Source organism: Manacus candei, unplaced genomic scaffold (assembly GCF_025592945.1).
Source record: "Manacus candei isolate 608988 ecotype Guabito, Panama unplaced genomic scaffold, ASM2559294v1 h1tg000014l, whole genome shotgun sequence".
In the NCBI taxonomy this organism is placed as follows: domain Eukaryota; kingdom Metazoa; phylum Chordata; class Aves; order Passeriformes; family Pipridae; genus Manacus; species Manacus candei.
Genome location: NW_026138062.1, coordinates 55,149,634 through 55,172,604, shown reverse-complemented (window position 1 = coordinate 55,172,604; position 22,971 = coordinate 55,149,634). Strand labels below are relative to the sequence as shown.

Genomic DNA, 22,971 nt, shown 5'->3' with positions numbered 1-22,971 from the left:
TTCAGATAACACTACTTCCCAGAGTGTTAAATTTAGGAACAGAGGCTGTTACAGGCTCTTGATCTCTTAAGAAATGTCACCTACTTCTTTACTCTGGTTGCCCTGAAAAATGAGAACATGGTATCTGAGGGTAACAGTGAAAAAAAGTGGATTATCAAGACTGAAAGTGTCTTTAGGAAAACTTGAGAGAGATGGTAAATTCCAGAGGCCTGTCTAAGGAAGGCTTCCTCCCTTTTGCACGCACATTCAGATTTCTAGCACTTGGAATTGTGCTCTTTTAATTTTGTCGAGGCACAAAGAACAAGTGCAGAGGTTCTACAGTACCCAGAATTGAAAGCCCTGCAAGTGCTCAAGTGGCACCAGATTGACAAAGAGATGAGGGGCTTATTTCTAACTGGAATGTAAGGTGGTCTGAAGCTAAATTTTCGTAATGCTGGAGAAAACAAAGAATAATTCAGAACTTAAAGAAATTAATTTAACTAAGAAATAAAAAAGATGCAAAAAGTTGGTAAAACAGCTTGAGGCCTTTTGTCACCTTAGGTTCCCTAAGAGGAAGATGAAACACATAAAAAGTAAAAAAAAGTAAGAAAAGTGAGAGTTAAAGAGGTTCCAGAAAACTAGTTCAGTACTGCAGGGAAAAAGAGTAGTTTCCACCAAATTCAGCCAACCAGTGGAGAGAAACTACAGAATTCATGGTATACCATTTGGCATTAGTGATGGATGGCATGTGAGAATTATCTAAGACAGAACATTTCTGGTCAGTATTATTCTCAGCACTTAGGATACAAAGACCCAGAGGAATTTGGCATAAGCAAGTGATCATAGAAAAACTCCAAACAATCAAAGAATGTCAGTTACCAGTGCTCTAAAGCTCAACATGGCAAGGATTATTCTAATGTAGTATAGGATGATTATGGCAGATACGAAAAAGCCTAAACATCACACCTGACATGTAGGTGTTTAATTAGACATGTCTCTCTTTTATGTCAAAATCCAAGTTTTGCGGTCCACTACATTGTGAATGTTCTCTTGGCCCAAGTTTAAAATGTCTTTTTTTAGTAATTAATTTGTAAAATATATTTAAATAATTAAAACTGAGTGTACAGTTGAATGGTTTGCCACAGTCCACACAAAGATGCATTTAATTAAATGTTTTCATATTTTAAGAGCTGAAAACTTCTGGGATTCTTTTCTGATCAGAGAAGGGTTTCACTTTTACCCATATAATGGTTTCAGTGGCCTTTCAAATGTAATGGAAACAAAAAGCTCTTGGTAAAAGCAGCCGCTATTTTCACTGCGGTTTTCTGAAGCAATTGCTTCCAGTTGCTGAATGTGTTTATTGAAAGGCTGAGAGAAATCCCTCATTATGTCTGCACAACTGTAACTTAAAGTCCAACTCCTAAAGTAAAATGAAAGTTCCATAATCACCTATATAAGTTTACAAAAATATTATTTCTTGGAAAACCAAGAAGACTCCTCAGCAAATCACATTTTCTTTGGCTCAAATTAATTGGCTGATTTTGCTGGGCTACTTAATAACAATACTTGCAAGTTTCTCCCTGCACTGCTCTGTTTTCACAGCAAGCAAAAATGCATGCAAAACTCCTTCCATTTTGAAAATTGAATCACAGAATATTCTTGACAATGTAATCTCAAGCCTTGCTGAAAATTCCCTACCACGTAGTACCAGCCGCTCAGAAAGGCAGAATTGCATACAACAAATTATTTTGTTAAGGAGTGCATGAGGAAAAAAAAGAAAAAAAATCCTGCTATGGTTCTCAAATATCGTCTTCTATTTGCTTACTTTACCTGCTGTCTTCCCTGTAGGTCCATAATAGCTTAGGGACAGCTGGATTCCATTTTCCAAGGTGGCTGAAAAAGATCCAAACTTGCTCACAGCTTTCTTTTGATTTTTTATTTTTCCTTTAATAAAAAAAAAAAATATTAAAGACAGCAATGCACACCAGAACCACCTGACCTGCAAACCAATGGCTGATGTGAACAGTGGAACCTCAATGTGGATGACTAACCTGTAAAACAGACTAATTAGGACGGGGAAAACTATCATTCCATTCATAGGGTAGTATATAATAGTAATTTTTGTACAACACATCTGTAGGTTTTTTAATCTAGGAATAGCATTCTAATTAGCTAGGTGCATGAAAACAGTTTAAAAGCAACAACTAGTGAAAAGTCATACTGAACTTAAGCAGTGAAAGAACTTCAAGTTATGGATCCTTGTTTCTTGGCTGACAAGAATGCTAAACTGTTAATTTCTGTCACATGTGGCCTATGAACTAATAAAAGTGACTGTCTCTCACATATTGTCACAGGAACAGGACCTGGACTTCAATGATCCACGTGGATCCCTTCAAATTCAGGATATTCTGATTCTATGACTGTACTTTGAGGATAAAGCAAAACAAAGGACAAGAGTTGAGAAATTAGATCCAAAGACGTATCTGGCATTTGTAAAAGTGGACCAGGAGACAAGCTCACTTAGAGGTGCAGACCATGATGTCATGTGATGAGTACGTTATTCATGAAAATCACATAAACTATGCAAGAACATCTCCCAGACACTGGATCCTACCTTGCCTCTAGTTCAACTCCTACTGCCTTAAAGAAACGTTCTGTTGGTAAGAAGAAAACCTTGGGATTTCCCATATGGGGAACAGCTTCTTAAAACTGTGAGGAGCAGCAGAGAATACTACAAAAGAAGGTTAGGGTAGGCACCTAACACCTAGCCATCTCCCAATCCCATCAACATGGCAAACATCCTGAGACCTTGTCTGCTCCTATTTGTTGTCTGTCATTGCAATGCTCACTGGTGAACACCACCTGCAGATGCAGTTTTGGCATTTTGACTGCTTTGAAAGCTTACGTTGTACTATCCAGACACTGCCAAGTATCAGACTGCACTGATTCTTCTCTTCCTCACTGCCTTCCTATAAGGTGCTCCTGTTTACACATGAGGAAAGCCTCTCTCACTCATGACAAGTGAATACAACTTGCCTCAGTTACTTGCAGAGTGGTGATCACCGATACCCTTTGTCAGACCCCAGAATGATATAGGTCAACTTTCAGAAGGGCAGACAAAAAGCACCTCATCTGTGGAACGGATGCAAATTTTCTATTCGGACAACCTACAGTTACATTGCTGGTGGCAGCTGAAGCCAAGGGGAGGAGCAAGAGCAGGATGCTTTCTGACACTGATGAAGATTAGAAGAGGTAATACGCCTACCAAAAGTTATACTTTTCTAATACTCCTCAGTTGGGTGACAGCAATTCCATAATGCTTTTGGCAAACATACACACAAATTGTTACAGACTGGCTTCCTTCTTGGAAATGCTCTCACCTGGGTTCAGAAAGGATTTGGATTCAATGCTTTCTGAGTGTTAGCAATATGTCAACCAACAGCGGAAGCTACTGGACTGCAGAAAGATCTGTTTTCACAGCAAGGTCTTGAGGAGGCCCTAATGTCATGGTCATCTGACCCACAAAAGGAAGTCCTGTTCAAAAGGGGACCTTTTTAGGGCAGACATTTACTTTGGTCACAATGAACAGGATTCAGTTTGCCTTCCCAGGCCTAATGAGTCCTCCACTAAAGAAGAAAATTATTTTCTTAAAGAATGGTGACTCTTCATTGATTTCCTTGCTTTGGAAAAGAAACCGGTTTGCACAGTTGCTTGACCTTCACTGTGCTTCTACATCTTGCTAAAGTCTCTCTATACAGTACTTAAGTCAGTCAACTGGATTTTTATGGAATGCTGATTTTTCTTACTTTCTGCCATTTTCTGTTAGTTGATAATTTTTGTATCAAATTACTAAATATGTCAAACTAGTAATTTTTTATATCAGTGATGTCAATTCACTGACCTGATCCAATTTTCTCTTCTTCATTAATTTCTTGCACTTCAGCTTCTTCCAAGTTTTTCTTGGGATCTGTGATATGAATGAAGAAATTGTGGTTGTCTTTTATCACTTTCACCTTTACCAAAGTTAGACCTGTAAAGCAATGGAATACTATTATTGGTCCCATCAGGCCTCAGAACTTACCTGCACCCAAATAAACCCTGTACCTGCAACTTTAAAGAACACCAAAAAAGAAAATTGCTCAGAACTGGACCGAACCACTTAGTAGAAGACCAAGATGACAAAAATTAAGGTTTTCTCAGTTTAGACTAAATATTACAAAAATCCTGACAATTAGATCTTAGAGGCTTCAGAAGAATCTGTTTTTTAGATTTATTGCATTTGACTAGAAAAATAATTGGAACATTCCTGAATTATCATGCCTTGGTTGCCACTGAACAGATAAATATGAACTGATTTTTCTCCATTTCTACTTTTCTGGAATTTTATCTATCAACTGCTAACCTACTACAGGAAAATATAAAGATTAATAGTGATAGATGTTAATATGGAATTTCTTTAACTGAATTTCTACTACTGAGACATGAAAAAGCATTTATGGATTAAGAAACTATGCCATCAGTTAGCACTGAGTCAAAGCAAAGCATGAAGAATTAAAGAATCACCTTTTACAAACTCTATCTTCTCTACTTGAATCTGTCCTCCATCGGATGGGAAGAGATATTGATTGGTTCCTGATATTTGAATTACATCCTCCCCTGTATTGTAGCCATGAAACTGGAAAAACAAGTTTTAGATTATCTATAAATGAGAAAAGAAGGGCAGAACCCATGGAAGAGGTAAATGCAGGCCAGATCATCAGGATCACACTTTTCTGCTCAACATTTTTTGCTTAGATGTTTAACTAATGTAATAACAACTTTAGCAAATACCTAGCATGCTATTCTCATATCCCAAAAATTTCTCAGTTATTAACAAAGTAACTTGTTACACATGAGAGCAGAATCTGATCCTTCAGTATCATGGAGCCATCACGAAAACTGAAGAGTAGCAAGTAGACTGGTGGATTAACATAGTGTGAGAGAAAGAATAATTCCAGTCAAGCACAAAGAGATAAAGTACAATGCCATGGGATCGCATGAAGGGCAGGTAACGATTCAGCTTTCTACCCTCTAGATTTTGAAATTCAGACACTGTAAATCTAATTAGATTGCTATGCCTTCCAAAGTGGCACAAGTCAGCAAAAATTATGTGAGTGTACTCAAATAAGTTCAGATAGCAATGTCATCTGAGTTCAAAGTCTGTGCTTAAGCAAATTTAAGACTAAAGTATATCAATCTATGCAAGTTTTGGATGCAAGACTTAGACTATGCAAATATGAGGTGGTGCAAACTGCCTTAAAACTGTTTGGACAAAACTACTCATGAGTTCCCTCTGTTAGTGTAACAGATAGATTAGCTTGTATTATGGCACTTTAAGAATATGAATTTTGAAAGATGAAATAGAAGAAACGGTGAACTCCTTTTACTTAATCTCCAATGTGGACAGTCAAAATTTCAAGTAGGTCTAGCAGTCCCCTAATAGAGGAGATAGGACAAGTCCTTATGCTCCCCTTTTCTATTCCCACAAACCCCACATTTGTAGGTAAGACTGATCCTATAAACATATTTTCCATGGGCACAAAAACACAATCAACTTATGTTTGTATTCATGTCATATGCATTAAAAAAAAGTAAATAATCTTAAATATCAAAAACAATGAAGTGAAACAAAACACAGACAGGCTTAATTTGCCCTGAACTTGAATTTCACAATAGATAATAGCTTTGGTGTAATATTGACTGTCTATACAAATAGTTAGCACTTTTCTAATGTGGTGCAATAATACAAGTCCTTACCTTATAAACTTTCTCAGAACATGGTTCTGGAATGCTGTGATCCTCCTGAAGTTCAGAGGCTTCTGTTGGCTCATTTTCAGACTTCTCTTTGGAATCTTTACACTCTCCATCTATTATCTCCTGTCCTTTCTTTTTACTTCCCAAATTTTCTGTCTTTCCTTTTTCTTCTTCCTCTCGTAACCGGTCCTGCTCCTTCTTCCAAGCCTATATTCAATGTTAGCAATTAAGAAGAACTCTGGTTCTCTCTGATATGTGCATGCTGGAAAGAGTACAAGCAAACAACCTCAAAGGAAACAATGTTCTAAGTCACTCTAAGACATGTTTTCCAAACGTGTCTTACAAACGTACCTTACAATATTATGCACTATATTTTGCACAAAATCACTGACTCATTCAACTGACAAGAGCAGTCATTGTTGACTACAGGAGATGAATCACATGATTATTTGTATCTTACACAATTAGCCATAAAAGGATGACTTTGTTGTACACTTGTCCACAATGTTTATCACCAAATCACAATGCATCACTGGTATTAGTTTATTCCCAAAATGCAACTGCGAGATAAAATGATTTTATTCTTTTACAGAAAGAAGAATGAGGTATGCATGCCAAAATTATCAACTTGTATTAGGAAGACATCTGAGATTTTCTGGACTATTTTGGGCTTTGTAGCACTTTATAGTCTAAGCATACCAAAGCACAAGCATTTCTGTGGAAGAAATGGCAAGCATTCAGAGTTACAAATTAGGGATTAGCCTAATTTGAGCAATGCCAGTTCAAGTTGAGTAGCCAGGAATTGGTTAATGCCATTTCATATCTACATTCCAGTACTTTAAGTGGACAACATTACACACTGTAAAAAAGATGAGACATGCTATACCTATGAGGAGTCAAAAAAAAGAGGGACTACAACATCAATAAATCTAGATTTGTGCAGATTAATGGATAATGCCAGTGCTAAGCCTTAAAAAAATGTGTGCTTAACTTCTACATCAACCAGAAACTTACTTTGTAAACCTGGGCAAGTCAATTAATCTGTAGTGCATGGTCATGAACTACATCTGTAACATGGGATTCTCTGTCACAAGGGAATTCTGAGGTACTGTATTTACATTCCCTAATTTCAAAGAGCTGTAGACAGTGAAAGTGGGAGTGGGGTACACACATACTTTCATGAATCTGGATTTATCTTTTCATACCTTTCCAATCTGAAAACTTAAAGAATAGTAGGATATTATTCATAACTCTTATTTCCAGTATTGCAATTATGAATTGCTTTTGGAATGTCTAGTCTAACTCCGAGCAGTCTTCCCTTAAGAAAATAACATAACTCACAATGAATAAGGAATAAATTAAAGAAAATAACATATACAAAAAATAGCCAAGAGCAGAAAAACTAAGAGAACTCAGTCAACCCTATGTAAGAACAAAGGCTTACCTTCATAAGAAGGCAGTGCTTTTTAGTCCATTTCAGAAACATATATATTTTTGCCTCACCTTTAAAGAACCTTCTCTGATAATGGGACTTTCTCCATTGTTGGATTGAGATTCTCTTATGCTCTCAGGTCCTGATGTTCTGCCTTTGAGAAATGAAAAGAAAATAAGTGAGGTTATAAATATATGAAAATGCAATAATTTTTAAAAATGGGAAAATAAAAATAAAAGATGTGCAAGTAAATAAAAAATGCAGATTTCGAAATACTAGAAGTATACAAGTTAAATAAAGAAAATGTTAAATATTTTTAGAAGAAAAACAGAAAGTCTGTTTAGGTAAGAAGAAACTTACCTGACAACTAATATTACTTGATTGTCATAACTGAGGACCAAATATGCTAAACAGTATATTAACATATTTAAAGACTGACTCTCTGCTTCTTGCTGTTGAAGGCTTTGCTCTTGTAACAAGTTTGCATGTTTATTTTTTAACTGAGCCAGAACAAGTTCAATACCAGAGTCATAGATATTATGACCTTTTAAGACAAAAAAGTGAATAAATGCTGTCTGAACCTTCAAACTTTCACTAAAGAGAAAACATATCCCTTGTTTACTATTATGGCTTTATAGCATCTATTACTTATGAAAAGGGTATCTTCTATGAGTGTAGTTTTATAGTATGCTTGGATACCCAATATTTACCTTCTAGAAAAGATAAAGTCCCCTATCAGAAACTTACTTTGTATTATAAAGTAGAAATTGCAGTGTGGGTTACAGCAGTGTCAGTGAAACTGAAAACACCCAAAGACACTGTTGCCCATCGCATGTTCCAGCTAGAGGTGATTATTTTCTTTCAGCAAGTGAGCTACTCTATGAATTATATCTGTCATGAGGCACCATATGGGCAAGATTCAATCTAGCTCCTGTGACAGCTAGATACCTACAAATTATGATATAGAAGTCATAACTGTCCTTTTAGTTTCCAAACTATAATCAGAGGTGTTAATTGGGCTGAGGAGTAACGTTTCTATTTTTGTAAATGCTAACTGCTAGTACTGGAAGGTTTCAAAGTGCATTCTCAAAAAAGGTAAATAAAGCAAAGGTGAAACATCAATAAATAACTGTTAATATAATTTAGATACACAAATGAACAAATTTGACAAAAGTTCTTTTTTCTTAATAGGGGTTTTCAGATTTTGCTGTCTACTGAACAGTTACTGTATGAACTGCTTACAATTCTCACTACCCAAAATGTTGCCTGTAATTCAAGTTTGCTCTGCAGGTCTAGTCAATTCCAGTTTTAGCTCTTAGCCCACAGCTTCTGACTTCCAGCTTTTATCCTGCCCTTTAAAAAAGAATTTTCCTGAACCATGTTGCCAGCTTTCACTACTGCTCATCTCTTCATGTGTTCAGTGATCTCAACACAGATTCATATTTGTATGTAATCTTTAAAGTAATTTCATTAGATAAGCACAACTATTGTAAATGTAAATTGATACTAGAGGTGTCAGTTTTCAGAACAGAGAATGATGCAGAACATACAAATACATGCATTTAATTAATTCCAAAACATATTTATGCCTTTATAGATGTCAAAACAAGGTCATCCTAGGAAAAAATATACACAGTTCTGCTCTGAATAGATTTGGGCCTCAGCACTTAAAGTGAAAAATTAATTTTCTAGAATAAAAAGATACCCACTTTTGGCTTTCTTAGTACAGCCAGTTTTTTTGACAGCACATGCAGACAGTTCAAAAGGGCCTTCTACCATGGCTTTTTCCAAATTAAAAGACTCTGTTTCCTTACCCATCTTCTCTTCTTGGTATTTAGCTTCTTCCTCTCTCACCCAGTCCTCAATTGAGTTAGCCACCAGCTCGAGATAATTCCTGAAAATCAGAATATCCCTCTATTTAACATAATACAGTTTTTGCTAATATGATTTCAGGTCAAACAAGACCACTTGGCTTCTCAGTTTCTTATACAAGTGAGAAAGAAGGTTCTCTCTCTTTGAGAGGGTTTCTCTCTGTTTTTACAGGAACTGGTACTTTTGCACCTGGCTGGTATTTGCTTAATATCTGTTATATTTGGAATTTTGGTTATCCTTTCTGCAAAGAGATATTAGAAACTTGTCTTCCAAAGAATACCTGCTCCTAAAGAAAAATCCAGGAAATCACAAAACATAAAGACAGTCAGTTTCAGAAAGGTTCAGACTCATTCTCCTCACTGTTTTGCCACCAGAATAATTTATTTTCTTAGTTGCTCTTGATTAATATTGTCTTTTAGAATACACTTCATTTGTTTGTTCAGAAATTGAGGTGTTATTGTACTTAATTCCTAGCTCTTCTTTATGGTGTGACAAGACAGGTGTTTGGAAATTGTCATCCAAATCCAGATTAGAGAATCGGTGCACCATGACCTGGTATAAATTAAGAATATTCACAATTAACAATTAAATTGAAGTGAGAACTGAATGATCCAGAGTTTGCAGTTGGTATCTGCAGTTACATTGTCTCATTTTCCAAAGGTGTCTGAAATGACTGCTAAATTAGTTCATTGTGAAAAACTGCTTTCAAGGTAGGAGGAAGCCTGGAAGTCTTATATGCAGTTGCCACTCAACCCCTCATTTGGAGGGTTACCATAATTCTTTAAAGTAAAATTCTTCATATGTGCAAAATTAAAATGGGGATTTTGAAGAATGTATCACATTCAGTTGTTGCGTCTTCGTGATACTTTGCATTTATAAGTCTGAGATTATTCAATTGTACTCAAAAGCTCTATATGGAGTACAGGTTTTGGTTATGAATATGCAGACAACACAATCAATTTGTGACCTCATGACCATTTCAAAGTTCTTGTTACATCATTACACTGTATGTACAAGAGAATTAATATGTAGGTCATGTACACAGACTGGAGATGTATACAGTTCATGTACAGCTTCAAGATACACAAGTCTCTCCCAGCTTCTGCAGTGTAGGTGGAGCCTGCTTTGGGAAACTCGCATGGAGAAACTGTTGATCATATATATCATACTCACTTGGGACAAGGTTACTCTGCTTGTATCTGAAGAAAAATGTACAAGCCATAAAAACCCATGGTGTTGAAAACAAAAGGCAAAACTAGTCTGGAACATAGAGTTGCCAGTACTGGAATAACTGGAAGATGAATATATGTTATAAATAAAAAGAGATTATTCGCGTGGAAAATATTTTAGGGTAATGAAACAGTCATTCAAAGTCTAAAATACACATTCTATTAATATGTATTCTGATGCCCCTACTGCCAATGTCTGACTCAGAACCATTTCTCAGAAAGGATTATTCTTTTCCAGTAACTTGCATAATGTGTTTACTATGAAAGAGTAAATAAATGCCATTAACTCTGCGCAAAAATTAGTTTTGATAATGCCTGAATTCACTTGGCTTCCTGACAGAGTGGCCACTTATCCTAACCAGAGTTAAAATGTTTTATATACACACATCACTGCAGGTGCACGTGTCCATGCCTTTGCATTCCCTTAGTCAGTAGCATCCATTGAATTTCATATGCAGCCTCCTGCTGCCTACCCTTTAAAAGGTATAATTTCTGAATTTTTGGATGTTCTACATGAACCACAGGACCTGATATCCATAAAGAAGGAAGGTAACTGGGGTCTCCAGGAGCAAAAGCTGCTGCAACGTGAGAAATTTAATTTCCCCCTTGTATGAGAATTTCCTGTGACAGAACTCACTGTAATCAAAATGAAATTATTCTGTGATTCTGTAACCAACTGATTAGCAGGTAACAGAAGTATATTCCAGATAGCAACTATGAAACGACCCTACAAAGTTGGTCTGTGGTCTATAAGATGTCACAATAAAGAAGCAACAAGTAAACACAGATAGAGAACTCCTATCAGAGAGATTGTCAAGTACAGCATCTGTTATGCATTTGTAACTCTCCTGTGGTAACATTGTGACTCTTAAATAAATTAGAATGATAGTAATTTTAATAAATTAAAAACCAATAAATTGATAGTAAACTCACCAGGAGTCAGTTATTTCATACAAAGGTAAAAGCCAGTAACCACTTAATGAGTGGGATTTGTGCCAGTTTCTGGCAACTCAGCAGGATCTGGAAGCTAATTGCAGGCAACAGCTTGAAGCACTCCAGGTATTTAAAGACTGTCTTCCACAGAAGTGTTATGTTGCCTGGAAACATACACTAGCAATTATTTATGATACTTTGTCTGGAAATCTAAAATTACCTTTAGCAAAAAGGCTGAATAAGTCCTGAAAATGTGCCGGTTATTTTGCAGAGAATTGGCAGGTACTGATGCCACGTAATAGAACTGAAAGAGGGCCTACAGCTCCTCAAAGATTCTAAGTAGCTTACACAGCAGTGATGTTGAATACTTCTATGAAACAAAAGCAAAGGTAAACCTTCTTGCAGCTTTCATGTCATTTTCTTTAGGAACTCCTTGCTGCTTTGAAACAGAACCTGATGAATTGTCACTGGACAAAGATGTTTCTGCCCCAAGTAGAAATAATCTTTAATGTCTAAGCCTTGTTTCCAGTGGATGTGGAAGAGTAAGAAGAAGGAAACGTACAGCTACTGTATTATAATGCATCTACCAGAGAACATGCTTCATTCCTTCTTTGGGTGCAAAATTAGCAACTTTTTTTTTTGCATGTATCAAGAGCTCCTTGCATTTCTTAGTTGGCCTTGAACTATTTCAACATCCTGTCAAAGGGGACCAGCCAATCTGCTCTACAACCCTGCAAATTAACAGTTTTTGTTTCAGGGAGAAATGCTTCCAGAGGAGGTCTGATACATCCCTACCTGCTTCTACAGACAACACAACAACAATATGCTGTTGGGATGAGGAATTATTCAGTGTATGCAAACACCAAGTGACATGTTCGATGTACTAGGGTATGTGACCTGGTCTCTGGTGTTTGTTCCAAAAGTCTATGGGTCTCCTATGGGTCTCATGTCATTTGTGTCAGCCCTGTCCAGACAACTCAAATATACCAGGCAGCTAAACTGGCACCAGCTGTTTATATTTAAGAAACTCGAATTAGGCATTTTAAAGTCCAGTGCCACACAAATAAGAGTAAAAATAGTTGCCAGAATAAAAAGCTCTGGGCTTCAACAGACTTCTGTGAAATAGACTTTAAGACAACTTGACTCTCTGCTTGGGTCTATCTGAATGCAATACCCAGCTTCACTTGAACACACCATCTTTCACTTATCTTTTGGGTATAGTGTTACATAAATGCAGAAAAACTGACCAGACATTTAGTGGATCTGCCCAACAAACACAAAACAGCCAGCATTTTCTCCAAGGAACTTTGATTTCTGCTGGTAAATCTCTTTTGGCTCTGGTCGCAATCACTGCTAATCACAACAGCCCCTTTTCATGGCAGATAATTTAAGCCAGGAAAGCTGAGATGGACTCACACAGAGCTCCTTGACTGAGAGCAAAGATACAAAATACAATACAAAATATGTCTTCAGGAAGGCACATTTTGCCTATTTAGCATTCAATCCTGTTCAAATACATAGGTCCCAACAAAAGTTTCCATTAAAAAATTCCCACATTCTGACAAATTAGGCACTGCACTTAGAAAGGGATGCCTGCAAACAAATAGGGGGTAGGTGTTTTCTACTGGATAATTTGCTTGAAATTCTATTTGATAAATCTAATTAATCCATAGAGCACCAGAGTGACATAGTTAAAGATAGCTCAGCTGTCTCTCTATGGCATTTAACTTCTTTACATATCAGTACATGGACACTTTTTCTATTTTCAGTCAATTATTTCGAATAGCAGTTGGATCTACACCATCATTTATACCACTTCTTCAATGCAAAAATGTATTCCAAAACAAATAGGTCCACTGACAAAAGCTCTAATAGTGGACACACTAACCATTTGCACGTCTATAACTGGTGTGCAGACAGTGACAAGGAATTAAGAAGAATTTGGTATTCTGTGAAAAAAAAAAGTTCTAATATCAATAAAGGACTTCTAGTTTTCCCCCAAAATTTTCCCACTTACAATCACTGAGTTTATGTATACATAGTTGAAAAACCTAGTAAGCATACACCTAGAATTTTCTTTTTAACATCCCTTACCTGAAGTATAATTTTCTTGATGCGGTATCCCTAACATGACTTTGTGTGTATGTGTGCATTATTTATATTTTTGTAGTATGTGATAAGGAGCAACCTACTGCATTGTTCTTACTCAGAAAAGCTCAAGAGAATTCTTTTAACACAGCACTGTTTTCAAGCTGCATGACTTGCTTTCTCATAAATGTGTTACATAGCAATGTCTTTTAATTTCAAAGCTTTGCCCCAAGCATACCCATGGAGGCTTTTATTGAAAACGACTGTGAATGAGACATGAAATATAAAATCAATTACCTGAATCCAACATTAGAGTGCAATGCAATATCCCAAGTCTCTTGGCACAGACGACATTGATTCATAGGATTGTGAAAAACCATTAACAAAGAGTTATCTTGGTTATGATAAAAGGTATCAATACATCTATATTCTTGGGATGCTGTATGAAGAACCTGAAAAGGAAAGAAATAAAGGTATACCCTCCCTGCAGACAGTAGTATATGTACAAAGGCTACACAACACAGCTTTTAGCAAAAGGTGCTATAGAACTTCACTCTCCTACAAGGTGTACTCAAAGCATTTGGATTCCAGCAACCTGAATTGTTCAGGCAGGTGGAAATTGAAACTCCATTCCTATTTATGTTGAGATGAGACAGTCTCTATGCTCCACCTTCTGAGACTGACCATGAATAAAAAAGTTCAGCTACATAAAAACCAAATAAATTAAAATATTGAATAAATACTTAAGCAAGTTTAAATAATAAAATATTTAAATAAATAGTAAATAAAAGCAGAACTATCATATACCAGGTAAAAAGAAAACAAGTTTACTTTTTTTGTTATCTCAGTTGAGTCTACTTGGTATTCAATTTGCTATAACTATGACCTACACATCTCTGAGATTTACTGTCTTCTACATTATTCCACTCTGTTCTGTAGTGGGCCCATCATTTTCAATATTTACATTGTCTGCAGGCTGAAACTGTGACTTTATAGTCATAGCTAGAAGAAAGCCTTCTTTTAAGTAAACTTATTTTTCAAAACTATGCAGCTGAAGATTCTAAAAGGATCTGTTCCATGATCTTTCCAGGCACAGAAGGGAGGCTGACAAGTCAGTAGTTCCCAGGGTCCTCCTTTCTACCCTTTTTAAAGATGGGTACAATGTTAAACCTTTTTCCAGTCACCTGAGACTTTCTGACAGTTCAGGTAGCATTAGCTATTTACGTTGCATAATTTCTTAGGCACTGAAATGTATGACCAGTGTTTGCAATTGTGACACTAAAGTGGTGCTCAAAAGTCCAAGCAGAATTTCCTTCACCCACGTACAGCATGTGTCAGGGTCAAACAAGAATTACAGTATAGGAAGCTCAAGGCATTACAAGGAACTAATAATCCACTCTTCCCAAGAGGATGCCTACCAACTTAAGCCAACTACACTTGAACTCATCTTTCACATTTGTCATTCTGCATTTCTGCAAGGTAAACTTTAGTTTTTAGCTAGCAGGACTTCTATAAATGACGCTTTTAGCCCTGAAAGGGTGAAGTAATGTAACAACAAAATTTTCTATTTGCCCAGAAAACATATACTGCAGAGGTATTTGCACAGTATGTTTTCACATACACTAATGAGCCCCATAACTGCCAGAGAGGATCACCCCTAAGGGCAAGGTCATTTTATCTCCATCATGTTTAGCTAAGAGACTTGCAATGAAATAGGACAGCTCTAGTTCGGCCAAACCAGGAAATAAAAACCCATTACAGACTAAATTTCACGTAAAGAACTAAAAAGCAGCTAAAGAACAATGGGTTTTGGTAAAAATGAAAAAGAGATAAAACTAAATCAATTATCAAGCAAGAAAATACCCTGAACTCTGCCACGACTTCTTTGTATAGGTGACTGTATGTATAAGATTGTCAGTTCACAGATACCTGAAGAAGAACATGTGGTTGAAAATGCTCCTCAAAATTCCAGTCTGTCAAGCAACGCTGCTGTATCTTTTTTGTTTCTTCTAAGTAATTTTCCAGACTCACCTCAAAATACACCAAACCAAATTAATGCATATCAACATTTCAGTGTCAGTTGTATTAAATTAACTCTAATCTTGTTGGCTTAATAGACAGTATCACATGTTGCATCACAGTTAACCGCATAATGCTGCATATGTGCAGACCCGTATGGTACTATTTAATAAAAAATACAATTACTCCCAAGGGTTTTTAGTCTAGGATTTTTTTATGGCAAACATAATCTAAATACTTTTATTATTAGCTTATATGTTTCTGAGTTCTGTAAGCAATTATAAGTATTTAAACATGTCCTGTGATGTCATTTTAAAATTGCTATGTTTATGCAGGGATATATGGCAGACAGGTGATTCTGAAGACACCAAACTACACAGTTTACTAGTCTGACACAGTTTGACATTTTCTTTTAAATTTTTATGTTTGTATTTGACCCCTGGTATTCAGTGAGACCAGTACAGAATTATTATTAGCAGCTTCACTGATACCCATCACCTTGGAATTCAAAGAAAGTGCTTTCACAGTGCTTAAAAGTTATGGCACTATTTCCCAGACATCAGAACATTAACATTTGCATTCAGCATTGCAAAGAAATCCCCAGTAACATGTCCTGGCATTCAACAGAATGTTCTGTTGCCTCATGTAAAGCCTAGTTGACTCCATTCCTAACACTTGCCATATCAGAAACAGGAAGATCTAATTCTTTGTTCAAAAGAGGACCAGCCAGACCATCTCTTCCATCTTCGCCATTTATTTCTGTATGCCCTGGAAATTGAAAGCAGAATTTTAAGAATTGTTCCAGAAATTTCAGCCCTAAACACTAAGGTCAGAGTAATGCAATTCCTTTAGCCTTCCTGATGAAATGGACATAAAATTGAAACTTCATTTTATGACACTAGTCCTATAAATACATGATCAGCTCTGCTACCCTTCTTTCCTAAAAGAGCACGTTAAAATCCAGGGACAAGGAGTGCCAGATAGCACTGGCAAAGAAAAAGAAAAAAAGAAAAAGAACACTTTATAAAACCCACTCAAATAATCCTCTTTATCTAACCTATGCTGGCCTTGCATAGTCAAAACCATTAAAAACATTCTCAGAAGTATCCTCCTGATTTATACACAAAGAACCATTTTTCTGAGTACTTTAGGAAGCAGTCCTTTGCACAGATGACATTAAAATAGAAGGTAAAATCAATTGTTTTAATATGTTTACACATTTTTTAAAAATATAAATTTTAAATTAATTTGGTCTGTGGAGTTTCATAAGCTACTGACTGAAAATTAGTTCTCCTGATGATCTGACCAGTCATTCCATTGTTACAATGAGCATCTGATATGAACAGGATCACATGGGGACTTTAAATTCTATATTCTCCTAATTTTTTAAAAATAATTTCCTTTTAACAGAATTCTTTATGTCCTGAGTTAGGGAAGAGAAAATTCACATGTACAAGAAAATTACTCTTTCTGGGAGAAAATACACCACGAAGCACTTGTTCGTAAGTGCCTTATAACCAGCTCAGCTTCCAGACATTTATCTTTAGGATCTGCTTCTCTTGGAAATTACATCTCTTTACTGCCTGCCTTTAGAAGATGGAAGAGACCTGAAAGCAAATGTTTTATCTTCCTGGTATTTGCTTTTGTGCTGCAGAAGTGCTGAAATGTTGTTATGCTTGTAACTGCTATATTTACTATTGTGACTACTATAAAAGTAAAATAAACCAACACCCAAAAATGTTCCCAAAATTTAAAAGAGAGGTAGATACGCAGGATTCATTTTTGTCTGCTCCAACCTTCTAGGGAAAAGATCCCATCTAAGCTGGTTGTTTAGATATCTCTATTAGGAAAGGATGGACAACATCACAAAGTGCTGCATCCGGCTCTAGGGTCCTGAGCACAGGGAAGACATGGATCTGTTGAAACTGGTCCAGAGGGGGACCAATGAAGGTGATTAGAGGGATGGAGAACCTCTTCTGTGAAGGCAGGCTTAGAAAGTTCAGCCTGGAGAAGAGAAGGCACCGGAGAGACCTTATCGTGGCCTTGAGAGACCTTCTGGTAGGGCCTGTAGTAATAGGATAAGGAGTAATGGTTTTAAGGAAGGATAGATTCATAAGGAAAAATTTTTTTACAATGAGGATGGTGAAACACTGGGAAAGGTTACCCAGAAAGGTGGTAGATGCTCCATCCCTGGAAACACTGAAGGTCAGATTGGACTCTGAGAAACCTGATCTAGTAGAAAATGTCCCTGCTCATTGCATGGGGGCTGGAATAGATAACCTTTAGAGGTCCCTTCCAACCTAAATGATTATTCTACAATCTATGATTCTGTAATCATGTACCTAAAGGTATAGTTGCTTAAATTTCTACTTTTCTTGCATCACCCCAAAAATAATCATTTGTTTTTAATGTTGCTTCTTGGTCAACACTTCTCCTTTAACCAGGCCAACAACTTTTCATTATGTTAGAAACTGCAGGAGAAAATGTAGAACTTCAGAAAATTCACCCTGTATTGTCTACAATTGTTAATGTTGTAGTACAAAATAGCTTTTCTCCTTATTCTAGTATTCCTACATAGTTACTCAACGTACAGACCATACAATACTTGAAACTTTTGTGATTTGTACGAGGAAGAAAAATCACATCCCTGCAATAGCAAATGATATGGTAAAACAAATAGTGGATTCGAATCCTTCAGAAGTAATGTAAACAGAGAGCTTTTTACTGGAGCCTCTTGGAGATTTTCCATTAAGCTTCTTTTCCATAAGGAAGAGTTGCCTCAGCTGTCTTGCAAACATGTCTGGATTATCCCAAGGGATACAAGACACTTCAGAATTCCCTCCAACCATAGATCCAGAGCTCTCCAGGAAACCAGAGTCACTCAGCCAGGTCAGCTTCAGGCTTTCAAAAGTAAATACTCTAAAGGCTCTTTCTACTTCAGCCCAACTCAGAAGTTCTGAAAAAGAATTACAATCATTAACTGAAAACGTCCTTACAGCTCAGCAGAAGATAAATAGAAGACTATTTAAGTGTATTGTTCTTGGCAACTTTGCAAAAGACAACACCAATTTCCTTAATGGTATCGGATCAACTTATGTGGGCTACATTTTACACTGCATTCAAAGTTGAATGCTTCCAAATTGCAAAATGATATGCCTAAATATTAATCCATTTTAAATGAAGTGGTTCCTACATTTGAATACCTTCTGGTTCATTAAGTTTATATATATGATGTTGATTTTAAAATACTGAGTAGACATTATCAAACCAGTTAACAGCTAGTTATTTTCAGTTCATGAAACTTCTCTGTAGCTTCTCAGACAAGTATCAAACGTTTTTTTCTCTTCAGACAAAATTTTACACATAATTTACACAGAAGTATGCCAGGTGCAAAGGCAATAATAAATCCTATGTATGGTTGTATGCATCAGTGTCTATATAACAGTGATAATCAAGCAAAGGACTGATTTTTAAGACAGGTAGTACAATGCCCAAATCAAATACAGAGTGTCTCCAGTTTGAAATGTTTTCACTTCAGGGTAGTTAAGCACCCAAGCATGTCATACATCTCGAAAATGTTGGATATCGCATCGTCCGTTCAAATCAATCACCTTGACACAAGCGAAGGCACTGCTAGCTAAGTTACCAGTTGGGAGAGTCTGGCACCACAGTATAGTCCAGTAAAGACCATCAAATTTAAAACTCAGATGGAATGCTACAGCAATACTGAATACCTTATATACCTTACTGTCCAAAATGAACATACCAACAACTAGAAACAACATAGCGAGTGTAAATTAATCCAACACACGGGACCTCAGGATGAAATAGCTGGGAAAGTACCTTCAAATCCTGTGCCTTACACGATGATATAAATATAAGCATGGGGATTTGAATGTTTATACTTCTTAGTAGCCTAGAGAGGACTTTTGATACTACCTAAGGGTATTTATGTAGGTTTTGGGATTGTTTCCCAGTGTACTTTATGGCAGAAAGCACTCCAAGAAAAGGTAACTGCAGAAGTGATTATGGTTGAAGAAGTGCATGTATTCTTAGTTTGATACAGGTACTGTTATAAAGTAGTTTTATTATTAATACCAATACTTACACAGAATACATTCTGAAAGCCATTTATTGTTCAATAAAAATTGCCTCCCTAAGATATATGTGCTCCTCCTCCAAAAGGGTGTGGGTAAATAAATATACAATTTACATCAGCCTCTCTCAAAATGCATTACATATCCTAGAATTAAATTTGCGATTTTTACAGTTTTTTCTTCCTTAGAATTAGTAATTGTTTGTATGTTTGTGAATACAAATAAATAAAGGAGTTCTAACATACTTCCAGCTCTTACTCATGCAGTATTTAATACTCATATAGTCTTTCCCATTAACCATGAAGTTGAGGTCTGAAATGAGGGTTAACTTGTGTATAGTAGGCTATAAGTATTTATAAGCAAGAATGTGAAAATGGGAAATTCTGCAAAGGCTTTTAGGCAGCTGAAAAAACTTGTCTCAAAATTCTTGCTATTTAATGGATCATCAACCAGAAGAAAGAAAAATGGCAGTTATATCAATGAAAATAATTTTACCACTGGTACAATAATGCATGAGCTCATGAACTCTGGCCAAGTGTTTAGGGTTATTTTTAGTTGAAGGAAGGGTGAAATGGGTAAGTTCTGTAAGAGGCAGTTTATTCATCATTTCACGCTCAATATTTTCCGGATTTAAGTTCTCCTGGGCCTGGAACAAAAATGAAAGTACCAGAGTTAAAGTAAACGTTCTCACTAGTGGATTTCTAAAAATTACATTTGAATAAAGAAGTCTACTTATAGCAGAAGATACTAGCATGTGCTTAACTCAGTTGGATGTAAAATTAAATTTGAGCATGTGCTCATAGTCTGGTTTTGAATCATGGTGTCAGATATTTAGGTAGAAAAGAAAATTAACACATAAGAGAATGACTGACAGGATAATAACAGACATTTGTTAGAAGTTATTTGTTTGTGCTAGTTAGACTCAAAAATACAGAAATATGTACTGGTCTATTCAGAGTGGTAGCAGGTTCCTTCCATGTACCTTTCAGCTGGTCTGTGCTACTTTTCATAGTAATGAAATCTGTAAACTCATTGATCAGTCTGTGATGGGGGGCATTTATCTTTTCAGACTTTCTGGTATCTTTCAGTTTCACCATTTTTAGTATTACACACTTACAGTACTTTTTCTTGGACTGCATATTCCAAATCCTTTTCCTCTATCCATTCCTCAAACAATGTGCTATATCCTGAATTTCTTCTTCAGCAAGTACATGAAATGCATCAAGCATATGCCTGCTAAGAGCATCTCTCTCAGAGATTACTCAGTCCTCCCTTCTGCTTGAATACATCCACTGTGTCAAACTTGACTTGTTTCTGAATATTGTCTAATCAATTGTTGTTAAACATTCCATAGACAATTTGTAGTTCATGAAGCCAGGCAGACACATCTTAGCTGTGAAATCTAGGACTGTACTATCACTTGTATTGCCTTCAGAGACTTTTCAAAGTTTAATGGTACAACTACACGTTGGCTTTGGAAAAAATTGATAAATTCACTGTTTTTTGGGTTCAGAAAGTCTGGGAACTCTTACTTTGCAATAATCCCAAACCTTGCAGTCTCTGAACCTTTCTGCCTTTGTTAAAATTTGGCAATATCTTAGTTATACACTATGCTCCAACTATTCAGCCACCCTGAATATACTTCTTGTATTCATTAACTCCATACATTTTCTTATGCTTTTCTACATTTTATTATTCAATCTAGTCTAACTGCTAAATCGCCATGATCAAATTAGAAACTAATTTTCCATAGTTTCATCAGTATTTGACTACAGTAAATCAACAGAGTTCTTTAATATCTATGATCTTTGCCAAAGGCTAAACATTCTTATTAATAATGTAAATAGATCACTGAAATCAATGTTTGTTCTCTACATTTGTAAGGTGTCCTCATTGCTTCTTAAGTGAACTAAACATGTTGGTGTGTCCATCTCAGTAGAAAAAAATCTAGGCTATGCTGTTCTGTTTTGTAAAATGTTCCATCCCTTCTAGTGCATTGAGCATTCATTGCCTGTGGACCTGGGAAATGTTTCTATATGATAGGTAGAACAATACCTTCAGCAGGTGCAACCGCTGAGCCAGGGTATCATGGTAGTTAAATAAGAGAGGGTACTGGGGGGTGACAGTCTTTTCTTCACTGCACTTAGAAGAAAAGTAGTCATATAGATTCTGTTAGAAAAAAGAAAGAGTTATTACATCCCAATAATGAGATTATTTGTCATTTTAGGAGATAAACAAAAGACAACACAAACCTTTTTTTCACTCAAAGAAAGCGAAAGAGAAGGAAGAACAGAGATTATATGATCTGCAATGGCATGACGAAACCCATCTGCCTGAGGCTCTTGTACCACCAGATTAGGTGGTGTAAGGTCTTCTTCACTCGCAATAACCTGGCAAACATAATATATGTTAACTTTTATTACAGTATTGACTGCTGCTTACCTTTATTAGAACTAGCAAGCAGATCCTGCTATAAGCTAAGCAAAGGTCCATAAATTTTGTCAAGAAAGAAAACCAAAATTTTTTTCTACAAGTAGCAAAAATACAATTTCCCAAGTTAGTTCTTGCCCAAAACAAAGATTATGGAAAACAGAATTAAGTGTTTTCTCTTATTATTAATTTTTGGAAGGATGAGAAGAAAAATATTCCAACTTGAAAGTTAAGAATTCTGAATTAACACAGGTAATTAAAAATTAATTGTCTATTAGGTTGGACTTGACTTAGAGTATTCTTGCCTGAGTCTATTTACAAAGTTACAAATAGTAAAAAACTCCAAAATTGTTCAGAAATTTTACTCCTAAAAGAAGGAGAATTTCCAAATCATATTGTGGGTCTCTTCTAAATTATAGACTGTACTTGAACTTAACAGAAGTCAGATCTGTCTAGCACTAAAATTGACATATGTCACTTCTATGTTAGGCTTGCCCTAAGACATTTGAATCAAGTAAAACAGCAGAAGTTCAATATCAACAACATTGTTGCAAGACATGAAAACTTGTTATTGATCTAGATAAGAAATTACACCTTTTACCTTATTTAATTGTATTTGTAGCCTTCAAAAATAAATTATGGACTAACACTGTATATGCAGGGTAAGTGCACAACATGAAAGAAAATCAGACGGCACTTTGGAGTTTTGATTCCTTCATATTGAACCTCCTTGCTCAGTGCTTCCATGCACAGTCTCATATTTCAGGTTGAAACAGAGGGATTTATTGATCTTTGACCAATTCATTAGACGAGGTCTAGGCCACAGAAATTAAACAGAGAACATTCCCACCTGTTCCAACATGCAGCTCAGCATTAAGGGTACAGAAAAGTATTCCTCAGGAATCTGACTCAGCAAGTCATTGTAAAACCTCATGTCCACGGAAGGAGACAAAAAAGAAGTTTCTTCAGCTGTTGTAATAAGAGATAAAACATTAAGATCTATTTATTCAGAAATGTCAATTTATATTCCAAGTTAGTTCTGCAAGTTTGCAGATGACACAAAATTGGGAGGAGCTGTTAACTCCCTCAAAGGCAGGGA

The 22,971-nt window shown here is 36.1% G+C and overlaps 1 protein-coding gene across 9 annotated transcripts in view; it reads right to left on the bottom strand.

The window, feature by feature from the left end:
- The window catches only part of SPAG17 (sperm associated antigen 17), a 95,421-nt gene that overhangs the window by 34,857 nt on the left and 37,593 nt on the right, over nt 1–22,971 (bottom strand). For 7 of the 9 annotated variants that reach the window (XM_051778622.1, XM_051778618.1, XM_051778621.1 and 4 more), the window contains 14 exons: nt 22,723–22,844; nt 21,695–21,832; nt 21,498–21,611; nt 19,938–20,088; nt 18,071–18,301; nt 16,025–16,113; nt 15,256–15,357; nt 13,624–13,778; nt 9,019–9,098; nt 7,276–7,358; nt 5,776–5,979; nt 4,543–4,654; nt 3,881–4,009; nt 1,810–1,923 (listed from right to left, as the gene is read on the bottom strand). In XM_051778622.1, the coding sequence (XP_051634582.1) occupies nt 1,810–1,923; nt 3,881–4,009; nt 4,543–4,654; nt 5,776–5,979; nt 7,276–7,358; nt 9,019–9,098; nt 13,624–13,778; nt 15,256–15,357; nt 16,025–16,113; nt 18,071–18,301; nt 19,938–20,088; nt 21,498–21,611; nt 21,695–21,832; nt 22,723–22,844 (1,824 nt within the window). The remainder of the gene's footprint in view (nt 1–1,809; nt 1,924–3,880; nt 4,010–4,542; nt 4,655–5,775; nt 5,980–7,275; nt 7,359–9,018; nt 9,099–13,623; nt 13,779–15,255; nt 15,358–16,024; nt 16,114–18,070; nt 18,302–19,937; nt 20,089–21,497; nt 21,612–21,694; nt 21,833–22,722; nt 22,845–22,971) is intronic. The other 2 variants (XM_051778619.1, XM_051778626.1) reach the window with 1 other exon arrangement.